The 14,656-nt window shown below is 38.8% G+C and overlaps 2 protein-coding genes across 8 annotated transcripts in view; one reads left to right on the top strand and one right to left on the bottom strand.

The window, feature by feature from the left end:
* The window catches only part of MCM9 (minichromosome maintenance 9 homologous recombination repair factor), a 70,509-nt gene that overhangs the window by 18,458 nt on the left and 37,395 nt on the right, over positions 1–14,656 (top strand). The window contains exon 8 of one of the 7 annotated variants that reach the window (XM_033096742.1): positions 10,998–11,470. The exons of 5 other annotated variants lie outside the window; for them this stretch is intronic. In XM_033096742.1, coding sequence (XP_032952633.1) covers positions 10,998–11,179 — 182 coding nt within the window. In that variant the 3' untranslated portion in view covers positions 11,180–11,470. Of the gene's footprint in view, positions 1–10,994; positions 11,471–14,656 lie in introns of those variants that run through there. One more of the 7 variants, XM_033096734.1, reaches the window with a different exon arrangement.
* On the bottom strand, positions 1,289–14,638 carry ASF1A (anti-silencing function 1A histone chaperone). Its single transcript, XM_033096760.1, has 4 exons — positions 14,145–14,638; positions 7,867–7,982; positions 4,318–4,494; positions 1,289–3,019 (listed from the first exon to the last, which is right to left on the bottom strand). The coding sequence occupies exons 1-4, from the start codon at positions 14,251–14,253 to the stop codon at positions 2,807–2,809; spliced, it is 615 nt and encodes a 204-aa protein (XP_032952651.1). The 5' UTR covers positions 14,254–14,638; the 3' UTR covers positions 1,289–2,806.

Raw genomic sequence — 14,656 nt, 5'->3', positions numbered from 1 at the left:
TGAATAGTACATTAAGAATTGACAAGAAAGGATTTGTGAATTGAGAGGGGTGAATGAGCTTCAGTATACTGGAAGGGAAGTAGGCAAGAACATTCAAGAACACTTCATATGCATTTTTAAATTCTTATGCCCCAGTGTTCTAGAGCTCTGTATAAAGTGATACCAGCAACAAACAATAAAGGTGTTTCCCAAGTAATTATGTGGAATGTTTCCTAAATTAATTATATGGAGTGCCAGGAAATGAGTCTCACCTATCTGTGAGCCAGTAATTTCGGAGCAGCTGGACAGTTTTACAGTGCATGGCTGTCGAGTCACTGTATTAGCACTTTTCCCGTTTTTTAATGCCAAGATCGTAATCCAAACAGGAGGGGAAAAGAAAGCTAGAGGGAATATAAATGTTAGGTCTGTAGAAAAGTTGTTGCTACTTATCTACCAAAAGGGCCAGACTAGCCTTTCTTCAAACCATGTATCATAACCCATTAGAGTCCTAAGTCAATTCTGTGAGTCAAAACCAGCACTTTCAAAATGAAATCCAGTAAGACACCAGAATACACTGCACACTGTAAAGGTAACTGTAAGGGTGCATGTTCTTGAAAGTTGTTAATATAAATGCATACTTGTTATGGGGTCATACTTTTTTTTTTCCAACCATTGATTCAAGTTTTGAAAACTGCTGCCATAGACTGTCTTGATAAAGCTAGAAACCCCAAATCTTAAAGCCAGAGGGTAAGACACGTGGATGCCTAAGGTTATTCAGGTAATAAATGAGCAAATGCATGCTCATTCCTCAGACTTCTGAATGTTTCCTCGGCTCAAATGGTATCCTGCTTCCCTCCAACCTACTCACCTGTCTCTTCTGTGGTATAATTTGCACGTTTATCTTCTCAGGACACAGCTATCTACTATGATCAAAAAGGGGAAAAACAGTTCTATACCTTCTAGCTATAATTCAGATAGTCTTAAATGAGGCTAAACAGGGGAGCGGAAGGGGGTCTATAGTTTCTCAGTTCCTAATGTTTGAATTCTAAATCTATTTTTATTTTTAAAGATTTGTCTTATAGAACCATAACAATTTTTAATAAGCTTTTAAGTATCAAACGCCTGTGAAAATTGGCTGTCAGTTTACAAATTGATGTAAAAACCTAACCCTTAGATGTCAATACAAACCAATATTATAATTAGAATAAAAACTCAGCAGTGAATTGCATTATTGGTAATTTGAATTATATATGCTTTATTTATAACAAGCACATACTAGTTCTTGTTATATTAATCACTGAGCTCTTTGTTGGAAAGTATTACTTTTATTTTCATTTTAATATTTTAACATTTTCTTTTAATTGCAATTAGACAATGAAATTTTCTTCATATAATTTTAACAGTAGGATGTGTTTTACTTTTAAAGTCTATGAACTAGTTAGTGGACAGTATTTTAATAATCTGGTATATTAAATTTCAAAGTTTAACATTTAGCAAAATTTTGTATCACAAATTCACTTTTTTAGAATGACAGGAAATATGTACAACTTATATTCCATATTCAGACAAATGCCCTTTTCCCTTCCTCAAAATAAAAGCTTTAAAAAGTGCAGTATAAAAGTTTTAGATATGAAGGCACTGCATAACTCTGCATCATATGGCTGATGTCTTGCTTAGCAGCAAGAGTAATGAGAATATTCTACACTTAATTTAATGGAGCATAAGAAACTTTCTGAGGAAGGACTTAGCTCTCATCAAAGAACCTTTTGGCCCATTAAATGAATTCCTTTCAAAGATTACTTTAAAAAGAATTATCTGGAAAAGCTTAGAATATGTTCATCACAAATATGCCTAATTGTATTCTGCATGAGTGTCAGGGAATATGGAGAAGAGTACTACATGTGTGAAAATGTTTCCAAAATAGTGACTTATCTATTATGATAAAGCTATGTATACCTCCCCAAATCTACTGTTTTTATATAAATGCTGCTAACAAATGATCTATGAAAACAGTTTTAAAGAGTTAAGTTTATAGTATTTTTATAAATCTAATTTACTATAGTCTATTCTTAAACTCAGGGAGTCTGTATATGCTCTTGACGTGTTGCGTTCACTGGGTAATAATGATGCATGACTCAAGGAGTGTTCTGATGTCCTAAACTGTTACAAAAAAACAAAAACCATAGCCAGAAAACTTCATAAACAATTAACCACATTTGTCATTATCTTAGAAACCAAACTGAATACTATTTAACATTATGTGAACTCTAGTAGTAGCCATAGGAAGCTTCAAGATGGCCTGGAAAATCAGATCCTAAAGTTCTTGGTAGCATCTAGTTGACTTCAAATCCCTTATTTAAGGACATGCCAAGAGACTGTAAATTCACCCCTTAAACTGAACCAAACTATGTTATTACAGGAAGAAATATTTTAGTTGATGTGAACTTTGTTCTTTTGAAGGCCAGTAAAACAGTGGTCTAAACATTACTGTCCAAGAGGCTAAGACATCTTTACAACCTTGTCTAATGATTCATATTTCTTTTTAAGTGCTTTAATTACGTATCAGAGGAGAAGAAAATAATATATATGTTTTAATCAGATTAGTTTCAGAACAAATAAAATAACACATTAGAGAAAAAAGTTACTTAAAAATAGTTGTATTTATATTCCACAATTTGCTCAAATACTGGTTTTCTTATAAACTTTCTACAGGATGTTTTTAAAACAAATTCTTCACATTGTGTCTTGACTATGACTTAATGGAATTTCAGGGAAATAGTTCTGTGTGTTTTTATAGCTTAATTTGTACTAGAGGGATGGCAGGTGGTCACATGCAGTCCATGTGGGATTCTAACATGACATTTAGTGAGTTTTCTGACGTAGACCATCCCTTTGATGCTGAAGGTAATGCATCTGTTGAAAGAAGTGATTGTAGATTTGGATTACTGCTCTCTGCATCTTCCAGTTTTTCTGTGTTATCTTCCCAATTAATGTGAAATCTTGTGACTCTGGGATTAGATGCCAGAATGTTCCTTTGAAGCTAGAGGAAGAAAGACATATATAAATGGTAAATACGAAGGAAGATCACCATCTACAAATAGGAGCTTACTTAATAGAATGGTTCTTTACGTTAGTCCTCCTAAAGGGCTAAGCTCATATACATACAAAGGTAGTAGTAATAAGTCAAATAAAGCACCTTAAACATAAGTAATAAACAAGGAGTAGGGCCATAGCAAAGAAATTACTGTAGCCTAATGGAAACAAGATATGGAGAATATGAGGGAATTCGTCCAGATTTTTTACTATCCAACAAAATACCTACCTCTTCAATACTTCTGTTTCATAAAAGGGAGAGAATCTCTTTTTTGATGGTAAATACTTCTATGTAAGGATGCTTTATTTAACAAACTAATATGCTCTTTAGGTTGATGTGCTCTCTCTTCAGTAATATTTAAGGAAAATTTCCCACATATAATTTCTCATTATTAGTGGTTTTCTAGCTTTTAATTTTTATGGCTCATTCTTAAAAACAGTGTTCTAGTTTCTTTTTGCTATTCAAGATGCCATACAGGTAACTAATTAACTGGATCAATAGAAGGTCCTACACCAGGATAAAAAGACATTCTAGCCTTATTTTAGGAATACATTCCATTTTACTCCCATGTAATTTTTCTTATATGATCTGGCAGGTAATGTGTTCAATCTCAAAAATCACCAGTTACTAAACTTATAGTTTCCAATGGGAAATCATAAAGTACTAAGTATTTTTGAGTCTACTGAATCACAGATTTTAGCTTCTCACTCAGAAGCTAAAATGTTTTCCATCACCAGAAATATTTAAGATGTTCAGTTTAACCTCTAAGAATAACAGATAAAATACACATGTAAGTGTTCTGAGAAAACAATGTTCGTGTGAAAAACAAACAAAATTTACCCCCTCAATTTTGGGGAGACTTACAGACAAAAATATTGAATAATCAGTACAACAAACATGAATCTAAATGTCCTAAAGGTTGAAATGAACAGAATCATGATGTATGGGAAATGCCATACAGAAAGCCATAAACAAAGGTCTGTTTCTTCCAGGAGGCACTTTCAATGTCCTAACCCATTAGAGACTCTCAAGGTGGCTGACCAATGTTAATTACCAATGATTCATCTGGACAGAGGGTTTGAAGTCATCTAGGCTGATGGAACAATGATTAGTTTGCCCAGTTGATACAGGGACCATTTCAAATTTACTTTGTCTCAAAGCTGTTTTCATGGTTTACTATGAAATGGCAAGTGTTTTGAAACTGTATAGTAAAAGTAATGAAAAAGGAATAGTCCGAACATTACCTTAGAAAAGTCTGGTTTTACTGGCGGATTTTCCCTTAATTCTGTCTCGGTGTATTCATTATTTACATAATAGCCAACTCTAATAAATTCTTGACCGCGATAGGTGCATGTAATTAGCACAACTGTGACACCTACTGCATCTGCGTCTGGAATGAGTCCTGGGTTAGGGGCATCAGCCTAGAATAATTTAAAAAGAAAAGAAACACACATCACAAAAGGCTGTCAACTGCAAGGAAAATTGGAGTTTTGGTTACCCTGTGCACCATCAATTGAGGGAACAGCAACAACAAAGATTTGAAAATCATACTGGGGAAAGCTAATGCTCCTTTTTGACACTTACAGCCAGAAAATATAGTTCTCATGTTTCTCCACAGTATACTTAAGGACCCTGGGTACTTTAAGTACCACAACTTATAGAGTAAAATAAATCTGGCTACAGCATGTTGTCATTTATGAGGGATTATGCGATATTCAATTATAAAACCTTTCATAAAACATAGTAAAAAACTAAATCAATCCTCTTATTGATTCTAACCTTTTCCAGTCATAATTTTCAGACTAAATTAGCCTATTATTTGCACTGCTGCCAGCATTAGCTATCTAAGCACAGATCTAGTCCTATTCCTTCACCAGGTTTTAAAATTTCTGATCACCACTCCCATTTCTAAGAGATAAAAATCTCAGTTCTTTAAATTTGTTTATAAGGCCCTTCACAATTTGTCTCCAACCAATACCTCCATTCATATTCCCTTTAACTCTACACTCTTGTTCTAGAATAACACACACAGGTTCTTTAAAATGGAGTGATAATCTTTCATGCCACTGTTCCCTTGGCCTGAAAGGTCTTTCCTAACATAGTGAAAAATTCATCCTTTGAAGTTTGCATCAAATGTATCCTTAGTGAAGCCCTTTCTAATTCAAAAGGTAGCATTAGTAGCAATCTTCTTTATGAGGCAGATCCTCTACTAATGGATGTCTTAACAATCTATCCTTCAATCTTGCCTGTGATTATGAGCTTAATCTTGGGCAGGAGTCCCATCCAGTTCCTCTTTATAATCTCATGTCTGGCACAGCTCTGGGCACACAATATATATAGATGTAGTATTTTGAAATTCATTCATAACTCAGTTCCTTCCCTGGAGATATTTATGATCTTTTTGAAGAGATACCAGAATGGCGCCAGTGTGTGTCCTGAGAATATGTTGTTTGTCTTAGAGAGCCTGTACACCCATTCCCAGAGGGGTTAGGTTACTTCCAGGGATTCTAGTGTAGCTGGAAGTGGGTAGAGATGGGAAATAGAGGCAGTTCAGTACTGCTAGTGAACTGACTGACCCCCATGTTGATTCCCATCCCCTCAGCACACTGGTTCTAGGCATGTTTCTGTTTGCAGGTTTGTTTGGCAAAGGATTCAGCTTAAGCAAGTTCAAGTAGAAAAACCTGTAGCCTCTCTGACCATTGAGATTGGAGAAGTGATAGACAGAGATCTTTAATTCCAACCAGTAGCACCAGATAGATGTCTGGACATCTGCTGCTAGTTTTTGACACCCTCATGAGAAAGGCATGTTCTGAGAGGCAAAATCATGGCAGACCAGGAGAATACTGTGGCAGTTAAAAGCACAAAACAAAAACTATTTAACCCCTTCCTGCTGATAATGGTACATTTTGTGAAACACATAGACTGAACATATGTAAATAGCATGTGCTTCCTCTCTGCTTTTTGGCAACATATGCCCTGATACCAAGTTAAAACCACTGGAAAATCACTAGAAGCAAATCTTTTTGAATAATTTTTTTTTCTACAACATTGTTAAGCTTTTGATTTACAGTGTTTTTAACAACATAAACACACAGGAAAGATTTTTAAGGGTTTTGTTTCAAAAACAAGGGATTTATCTGCAAGATTTTATAGTAGCATAAAAAGGTGTATCACTGCATGTTAAACTAAGTTTCTTAGTGTGCCATGAATTATCATCAGTGAAGTAAGCATTCTCCCGGCTTGTTGGTCAAAGGAAACTCTGCTTCTTTATATAACAATTTCAAGAAGCTAAGAGAATAATAAAAGTTTAATTCTAATTATAGAAATATTTGTCAGTCATTGTACTTGCTTATTCCTCATTTAATACTCAGAACGTTCTTATGAGGTGGGACATTATCCACATTTTATAGATGATTGAAGTGACTAAGGAGGTTAGGGAGCCTATCTAAAGTCAAACGTGCCTAAGGAGCAGTGAAGCAGGATGTGAACCAGGTCTAACTGCACTACTTCCCCACACACACTTTCTCTGGTCCCCATGTCTTTCACCAAGGTTTCGCACTCACCCAACTCAGGGAAACAGAACCTTTAATTAACATATTTGAGCCTTTTAGTTAATATTTTAATATATTTGAGCTTTTTAAACCATTTCTTTAGATACAGTAAATTATCTGTCACTTTTTAATAAAAAGCACTATGGCCAGGAGACCAAGAGTCTGAATTCTCCATTGAGGAGAGGGGAGGGAAATGTAGCAGCTCTAAAGATACCATAAGGTTAAGTAATTCTTGGCCCATGTTTGACAGTAATGGGATTATCTGACCAACAGTATTCATTTAAATTGGTCCCATCTATGAAGTGAGAAAATAGGCAGTCAGGGATAGGAAGAGTTAATTTTCTCTCTGGATGAGGTGTCTTCAGTGGGACCTACTTAACTATACAAGAGGGGACTCTTGTATAGAAGTACTTGTAACAAAATTAGTAATAGTTTTTAAAAACCTGTAGTTAGTTACTCTTTGGACTATTATAAATATCTCCCTCTAATAAGCATGGATAATTGGAAATTGACTGAATAGTTTTATATAACAATTTAACATTGATTTAAAAAAGTAACACTTGAATACAGAAGACAATGTCTGAAGTCTTGGCATAGATCCAAATGCTGTCAGTGGTGTCTGAGATCATAATTTGTATTAGTAGAATTTCCCCACAAGTAACAAAGTAGTAGACTTGTAACAGTAATCCTCTATAAAATGTGTATATTAGATGTTTTAGTAAACTTGGACTTCAGTTCCTGTGACCCAAGATCACACAGTAAATCTCGACCTACTAGTATCCCTGTTAACCTCGCTTCATTACGCTGAAATAAAGTTGTTCGTTATACCATCATCACTCCTGGTGACTGAAACCATAAAGTGAAGATGCATATTACTAACTATACCAGTCGGTATGTATTTTGAATCCCTGTTTGAACAGCCACCGCCTGAAAGTCTGATACTAAGGGACTATTCACGGGAAGAGCCTAAATTTAACCACCATGTGTGCCACGACACAGTGTAAGGTTTACTGTGTGCTGTGCAAACCCTGAAGTAGACATAACATTAACATCTTTCTGCACACAAAATCGAGAAGTGGGCTTCCTTTATGGCACAGAGACTTCCTAAAATGTGATGGAAGCAAATCAAAAGTGAATGCAACAGAAGCAGAGTGATTTAACCCAAAAGGAAAGGGATAAGGACCACAGGATAGTCTGTTTATAAACATATTTGGCATACATATTTACCAAGAATAATCTTACCTGAAATACAAACATATGCCTTCCTGCAGGAACAGGGCCCACTAAAACAGAGTCTAAAACTTGATCGTATTCTTCACTTTCTGCAGATCCCACATAGATAATTTTCCATTCCAAGTCTAGGGTTAAAAACCAAAACATTATTTCATATTCAGTAATTACACTACGAGATGATATCAAAGACCCTTTTAATGTCCACTTAGCCATTTACTGCTGCTAAAATTGGTTCTCGTAGCAGAAAATCCAGAAAGGCACTGAAATGCACCTTATGAAATTCTTAACATTTTTGTACCAGTTTCTCAAAGCGCTCTTTTGTGAAACACGCTACACACACACCATCCCCCACCCAAATCTTGGGAAATGCTTCAACCTTGTCATAAGGATTCATAAAGCACACTGGCAAAGTGTTCTGATAAAGACCAATAACGTTAATCCAGCGTTTTCCAAATTTGTTTGGCTATGGAATCCCTCCCCCACTTCTTTATATGTCATATTTTAATGTACTAAACACACTTTGGAAGGACTGCCCCATACTGTGTTGCACAGATCCAAATCATCAAAGAGCTCCAGAGTGAAAAAATCATTAGCCAACTTCCCTGTGGCTCAGAAGTAAGGGGCTCATCAAGTAAGGGTCATTAAAGGATCACAGTCCCTTCATGTCATACATTCTTTAAATTGGGGAGGGGAAATCAAGGATCCTTTTACAACTTGATAGAAGAGTATATACAATAGGAACTGGCACGAAGAGGAGTAAGACACACTAAAGTGCAACCCAAGACAATCTGTGTAATTCAATCATTATATGTAGTTCAGATTTTATTGAGCAACTTTTATAAGGTGCTTTTTGAGAAGCACCCAGAGATGAGAACCCAGAGATGAGTAAAACGACTGCTCTTTTGATGGAGCCTCCTTTTTAGTAGGGGGAGGAAGAAACTCTACAAATTCAAATCATCTGAGACCTCCTGGGCCTCTCAAGGTGCTTAGCACTATGTGTCCTGCCTCTTGGATTCTCTGCACTGAGACCACACCAGCACTCCCACAGGGGTGTTTCTGGGTGAGTTGTGGAGAATCTAGTTAGTGCCACCATGTGTTGCCATTTTTGTGTAATTGTGTAGGTATTTTTGTTCCCCAAATAGATACCAAAATACTATAGGTACTACTTATTCATAAGGTATTCAAAACCTGTCGTTTATTGAACTAAAAGCTCCTTTAGGTTTATACTTAATTTATTAAGTCAGTAGTTATTTTTTGAGAACCTATTATGTCATGGGTCTGTCCTAGACTAGATCATTTTATTTCCAGCTTCCAGCACGTTTCCAGATGCAGGGTCCAGCATCTGACATCTCATTAGATCATCTCTTTCTTTGTTGATGAAGATTAGAGAGGAAATAAGCAAAATGAATGTCTAGTCAGAAAGAACAGCAAATACAAAAGGCCCAGAGGTGGGTGTGCTTGGCAAGAAAAAGCAAGTCCGCAAGGGCAGGAGCAGAACAAGCAAGGGGAAAAGAACCCACCATGAGATTGGGGGTGAGTGGCATGGTCAGATTATGCAAGGTTGTGATGGCCATCATAAAGACTTTCGGCTTTTACACTGAGTGGCATGGGAAGCCATTGGAGGGTTTTGAGTGGAGGAGTGACCAAGATCCAACTTGCATTTTAAAAGGATAGTTTAGGCTGCTGTGTTCAGTACAGACTGTAAGAGGGCAAGGGGAAAAGCAGGATATTTCAACCATTAAGGCAAGAAATTATGTAGCCATGGGAGTGAGAAGCAGTCACATTCTGGGTAAATCTTGAAGATAGAGGCAGCAAGAGTCACTTTTGTTTTGTAGGGGGTAAGGGAAGGAAACCATCAGGAGTTAGGTTTGGACATGCTCAGTTTGAGATGTCTACTAGATATCTAAGTGGAGATAATGAGTAGATCTGGAAATTGTCAACATGTGAAGCCTTGAAAATAGGTAGGATTCCGAGGGAGTAAGCCTTGGGGCTGTCCAAATAGGAGGTCAGAGAAATGAGGAACAATCGAAAGTAGGTTATAAAACTAGTGGCCCACAAGTTAGGTAGGTAACCCAAAATCCAAGTGGCAGAACTGTTTTTAGAAGGGTGTTAAAGCTATTAAAGCAGCCAAGTAAGGATAAGACTAGGAATTGCCATGTGGAGGTAATATTTTGTTCATTTCATATGCAGCAGCAGTACCACTAGTACATACAGTGCTCTGGCCTCCTAATTGGTATATGTTGGCGTTTGTGATCTGACATAGGCGTGGTCATGCTTTATAAACCTTTTATAAAATACCTACTCTGTGCTGGGCATTGTCTTGCCACCTCACACCTGTTGTTTAAACTTCAACAGCTTTACCATATGGATTTAAATGTACCTATAATGCAAGTAAGAAAGTGAAAGCTCTGAGAGGCTAAGTAGCCAAATTCACACAGCTAGTAAATCAAAGAATCAGAATTCAAGCTATGTCTCTTCAACTCCAAAGCCTGGGCTCTTTGCAAAAATTTAAGAAGATAAATCCTTCCCTTTCTAGCTCTCATATGAATAGTGGAATAAAGGAAGTTAATTTTGGGGGGTGGAGGGTGAGGCATGAGTGAGCACAGAGGCCATGAGGAGATAATCTAGGCTGTAACTCAAGGAACACCTGTACCTTAACTTTTATGCTTATGGGATGCTTGTTGTAACTACTGAGTTTAAAATACTCAGTACGTATTTATAAATTTGCATCAGTTGTTTTATTCTTAATTTATTTAAACCTAACTTTTATTCCCCTGCCCCTGTATTGGAAGAAGGATAGGGTCAGATGCTTTACACAGGTTATCAGTTGAAGGAGTTTATTTATTTAAAAAGTTAACTAATTGTTTCATGTGATCATGGTAATCCCAGCCTGCAAGTATCTCCATTTGTAGTGGGAGTAGGGGCAGTCACCAAGGGAATTTTAAACTAATTAACACTACTTGGGAAGACCTGTGGTCTAGCGTTAAGTATACAGTCTTTGGGAATTAGAAGAAGCCTTAAGCTTGAAAGTATGAAGCACTATGCTCAATTCTGGTACGCTGATAAGTATTCAACTGAGGGTAGCCTAATTATTGACATTGATCAACTTTTTTTTTTAATGGCTCCATTCAATAAAGAAGCAGAGAACCAGAAATCCCTAACAAAGATAGCGGGAAAGTCAATCAAAAGTTGTACAGGCGGCTTGGTGACCGACCATCAGATCAAATACACCCAAGGTCTTCTGTTGCTCTTGACTGACAGAAACGACTCTGTTCAATCTGCAGATTGCTGTCCTACCCACTGTGACATAGGTTTATATTAGAAACAACCAAATTACCTTAAGAGCAAATACTCCAAAAGGCTATTTCTGAAGCAAAGCCAACAGGGTATCTTTTAAAGCAAAGTGAACACATTTGGGGGCTACTGAAAATGCTAAAGTACGAAAAATGGTGGCCAACCTCTGGCTTGGGACTTGAGACAAAATTATGAAGTGAAAATTTCTCGTCAGTACAATGGTACCTCGGTTTTCTAACGTAATCCACAAGTTCTGAAACGTTCGAGAAGAGCCATCAGCTAGGCCTCAGGATCTTGCACTAAGTGGAAGCCATGTGACATGTTCGACTTCTGAGTCGTGTTCAAAAACCGAAGCATTTACTTCCGGGTTTACGGCATTCGTAAACCAAAATGTTCATCAATGGAGGTGTTCGAAAACCAAGGTACCACTGTATATTCTATAGTTTCATTCATTTCAAGAACAGATCTTTAAAAGAACTGCAATAGTGTAAAAGTATGGAACCTCTAAGAAGCCTTTGCTAACTCAATTTCCTTAATTCACACAGCCTCTAGGTGGAGTACACAAACATGGCACCTTTTTGAAAGATTCCTTTGCAGCTTTGGTATGACTCAGCTTAAACTCTAAAAAAATACTAAATAATTGCCCAGTCTAGGTGCCCTGGGAAGTGAAGTATACAATTGGAAGTAAGTGTTTTCTTGACATTCGTTATTGTAAAAATTCTGAGGTGATTCAGCTGGGTTATGAATTGATTCCAGTTAAAAATGGAACATAGTGCTGCTTCTATGAATGGCAGGTTTCAACCATCCAATGTCAAAGCCCTGTAACATCCTTCAGAATTGGCTCCTATCATGGAAAGCATCACTTGAGAAATACCTGAAATTTGAAGACCTTCTAATGCCTAAAACACTGTAGTGTTGGAATGGATTGATCAATAATTTTTCTTGTATTTACCCATTTTTATATCCAATTGACAATAAAATGGAAAAATTACAGACTTGGGTATAAAAAAATGGTCCTGGTAGCTGAAATGTTTATAGTAATACTAGTAGAAAGGAACCAAATGGTTTCAGAGTAACAAGAAAAATCCCCTTTAATTTTTATTATCAATGGCCTATTTAGAAATTATTTTAACAAGTGAATCATCTTCCAAAATGTGCACTACAAGGTATATATACAGAGGGTGCCAAAAAAAATGTATCCACATTTTAAGAAAGGAAAAAAACTATTAAAATTGTAATAATGTATACCCATAACAAAAGGTGAACACAAGTCACGTTGGACTTCAGCAATTACGAGGTGCTCAACGTGGTTACCATCAGCATCCAGACACTTCTGATTACCGGAACTACTGCTTGAGCAATATTGACCAGAGTCATTGTATACATTTTTTTGGCACCCCAGTATATGTGCTATGTGCTTCATATGCGCATTTAAACTTTATAGAGGAGCACAGATTAAAGTGTTAATTATGGTTACTTATACAGGAGTGAGATGGGGAAGGCACTGAGTACAGAGGACTGTTACTTTATATATGTGTGTACAACTTTTTAAAAGTTTATTTCAATGAGCGCGTATTTTTATAATTTAAAAAATTAACACCCTACGTAAGATACTTCTTACAGATTAAAAACTAATTTTCATAGTGAAATGCCTTACATGACTTAATTAGCACAATAATTTAAAATGAACTTTGCTAAATAGATTTCTAAGTTCAAAGAAGTTATGTCCTCTATTTAGTTGTAAAATTACCACTGAAGTTAAACGTTTTCCCCCTCAAATTTCCAAAATGAAGCACTGGATTATTTTTAATAAAATCGCAAAGATTAGACCTTGGCAAATTTTACTTTTCTAAATATTTATTACTGCACATATTAAAACTATCTTCTTTAAGACCTTAAAACATACTTAGAAAAAATAGTAAAATTTTTTGCATTGCCATTAGGACTTTACCTTTTATCTCCTAGCCCACTTTTGTGTTTTATGTTCAGGATGTTTGGATGTGGAGTTATTTTAATTAGATTTCAATACGTTCGTGAAGAAAGTGTTCTTTCAGATTTAGAAGCCAGTAATTAAGTCCTGGTAATTAAGTATTTTCCTTATTTCTACTCTTGGGTTAAATGTAACTTTCTAGCTTAACAGTATTTTTGTTCCTGAGAGAGAGAGAAGATTTCAGTCATTAAAGGAAAGGAGTCCACGTTGTTCGAGGCGAGCCTGCGCGCGAGCATCCCGGGCGCTCCGGGCATCCCGGGCGCCGGCCAGGGAGCACCCACGGCCCCCGGGGAGCGCCGGCGCCCGGCCCGCGGCGCCGAGCCTGCGCCCGCCTCCCCTACTGGTTGGTCGAGGGAGCCAGAAATCAGCGCGAAGACAGCCTCGCTCTCCTCCCCAAAGCGGCCGGGAATGGCCACCCAAGAGAGTGCGGGGACTCCAGCGTAAGCCCTAAAGATGGATTTGCCTTTCCACTCGGGGGCCGGAAGGTGGGCAGGCGGGGCGCCGTGTTCGTCACCCGCGGAGAGGAGGCGTCGTGACGCCGGGGTCGGTGGCCCACTTCTTTACTCTGGGTAAGATGGCTCCGCTGCTAACTCGCCGGCGCGACCACACACATGCTTACCCCTTCCCAGCCTTCCCGCGGGGACCGTGGAGGCCGTTCGCGGCGCGGGGCCAGCCCGCCGCGACCCCCGGTCGGCTCCGCCGGCGGGAGTGCGGGTCTCGCGAGCCGCCGGTCCACCAGACAAAGCTGACAACATGGCTACCTCTGCTGGAACAAGTTCCTAGCAAGTTGAGCCGCGGCAGGCGCCCGGGCTGCGGCTGAACGCCTCGCGCGCCTCGGTGCCGTCGTCCATCAACTTCAAGTTTCCCTCCGCAGAGCCAAGCCCGGAGCCCGCAGCCCGCCCGGCGCCGAGCACCGGCCGCCCGCGCGAGGCCGGGCCCGGGAAACTTTCAACGTCTGCAGCCCGCAACTGACAGCCCGGCGACGGGCGGGCGCCCGACTCACCTTCAGACAGGTCCTCGATGCACTCGAAGGTGATCTCGAACTGGAATGGGTTGTAGAAAGGAGAAGGGTTATCCAGCACCACTACATTGTTCACCTGAACCTTTGCCATATTTTGAAAAAAACAAACAATGGGAACGGGGGCTTGTTGCGGCACAATCAAGTCCAGCGCGCGGCCGCCCGGGAGAGCGCAGACCCCCGCCGCGGCGCCGGCCCGACGTAGTGCAGCGGCGACTTGAGAAACTTTTTTTTCCTCTTTTTATTTACACGGGAACACTCCACAGTGTTTTGCAGCTTTCCTATTTCACTAAACTACAGCCCATTCTGCTCTGATAACTAGCAGCGTTGCTCGCGATTGGCTGCACCCGAGCTCTGACCCTCCTCCTCCACCGAGGGCCTTGGCGGCGAGCAAGATGGGCTCCCGCTCCCTGAATGGACTCGGAAACTTTAACTGCGGCTCCACCTGCTGGTGTGGATTAGGACAAAGGCAGAGAACAAAGTGAGTGGAATATGGG

This window comes from Rhinolophus ferrumequinum, chromosome 3 (assembly GCF_004115265.2).
Source record: "Rhinolophus ferrumequinum isolate MPI-CBG mRhiFer1 chromosome 3, mRhiFer1_v1.p, whole genome shotgun sequence".
NCBI lineage: Eukaryota > Metazoa > Chordata > Mammalia > Chiroptera > Rhinolophidae > Rhinolophus > Rhinolophus ferrumequinum.
Note: the sequence above shows the minus strand (reverse complement) of the source record. Positions and strands in the feature narration are given on the sequence as shown.

Bases quoted from the DNA above. Each gene is read 5' to 3' on its own strand.
- ASF1A (XM_033096760.1), bottom strand. From the start codon at position 14,253: ATGGCAAAGGTTCAGGTGAACAATGTAGTGGTGCTGGATAACCCTTCT. The intron at 7,983-14,144 runs GTGAGTCGGGCG...TTTTAACCCTAG, and splicing joins CATCGAGGACCTGTCTGAAG to ACTTGGAATGGAAAATTATC. The intron at 4,495-7,866 runs GTAAGATTATTC...AAATTATTCTAG, and splicing joins GGCATATGTTTGTATTTCAG to GCTGATGCCCCTAACCCAGG.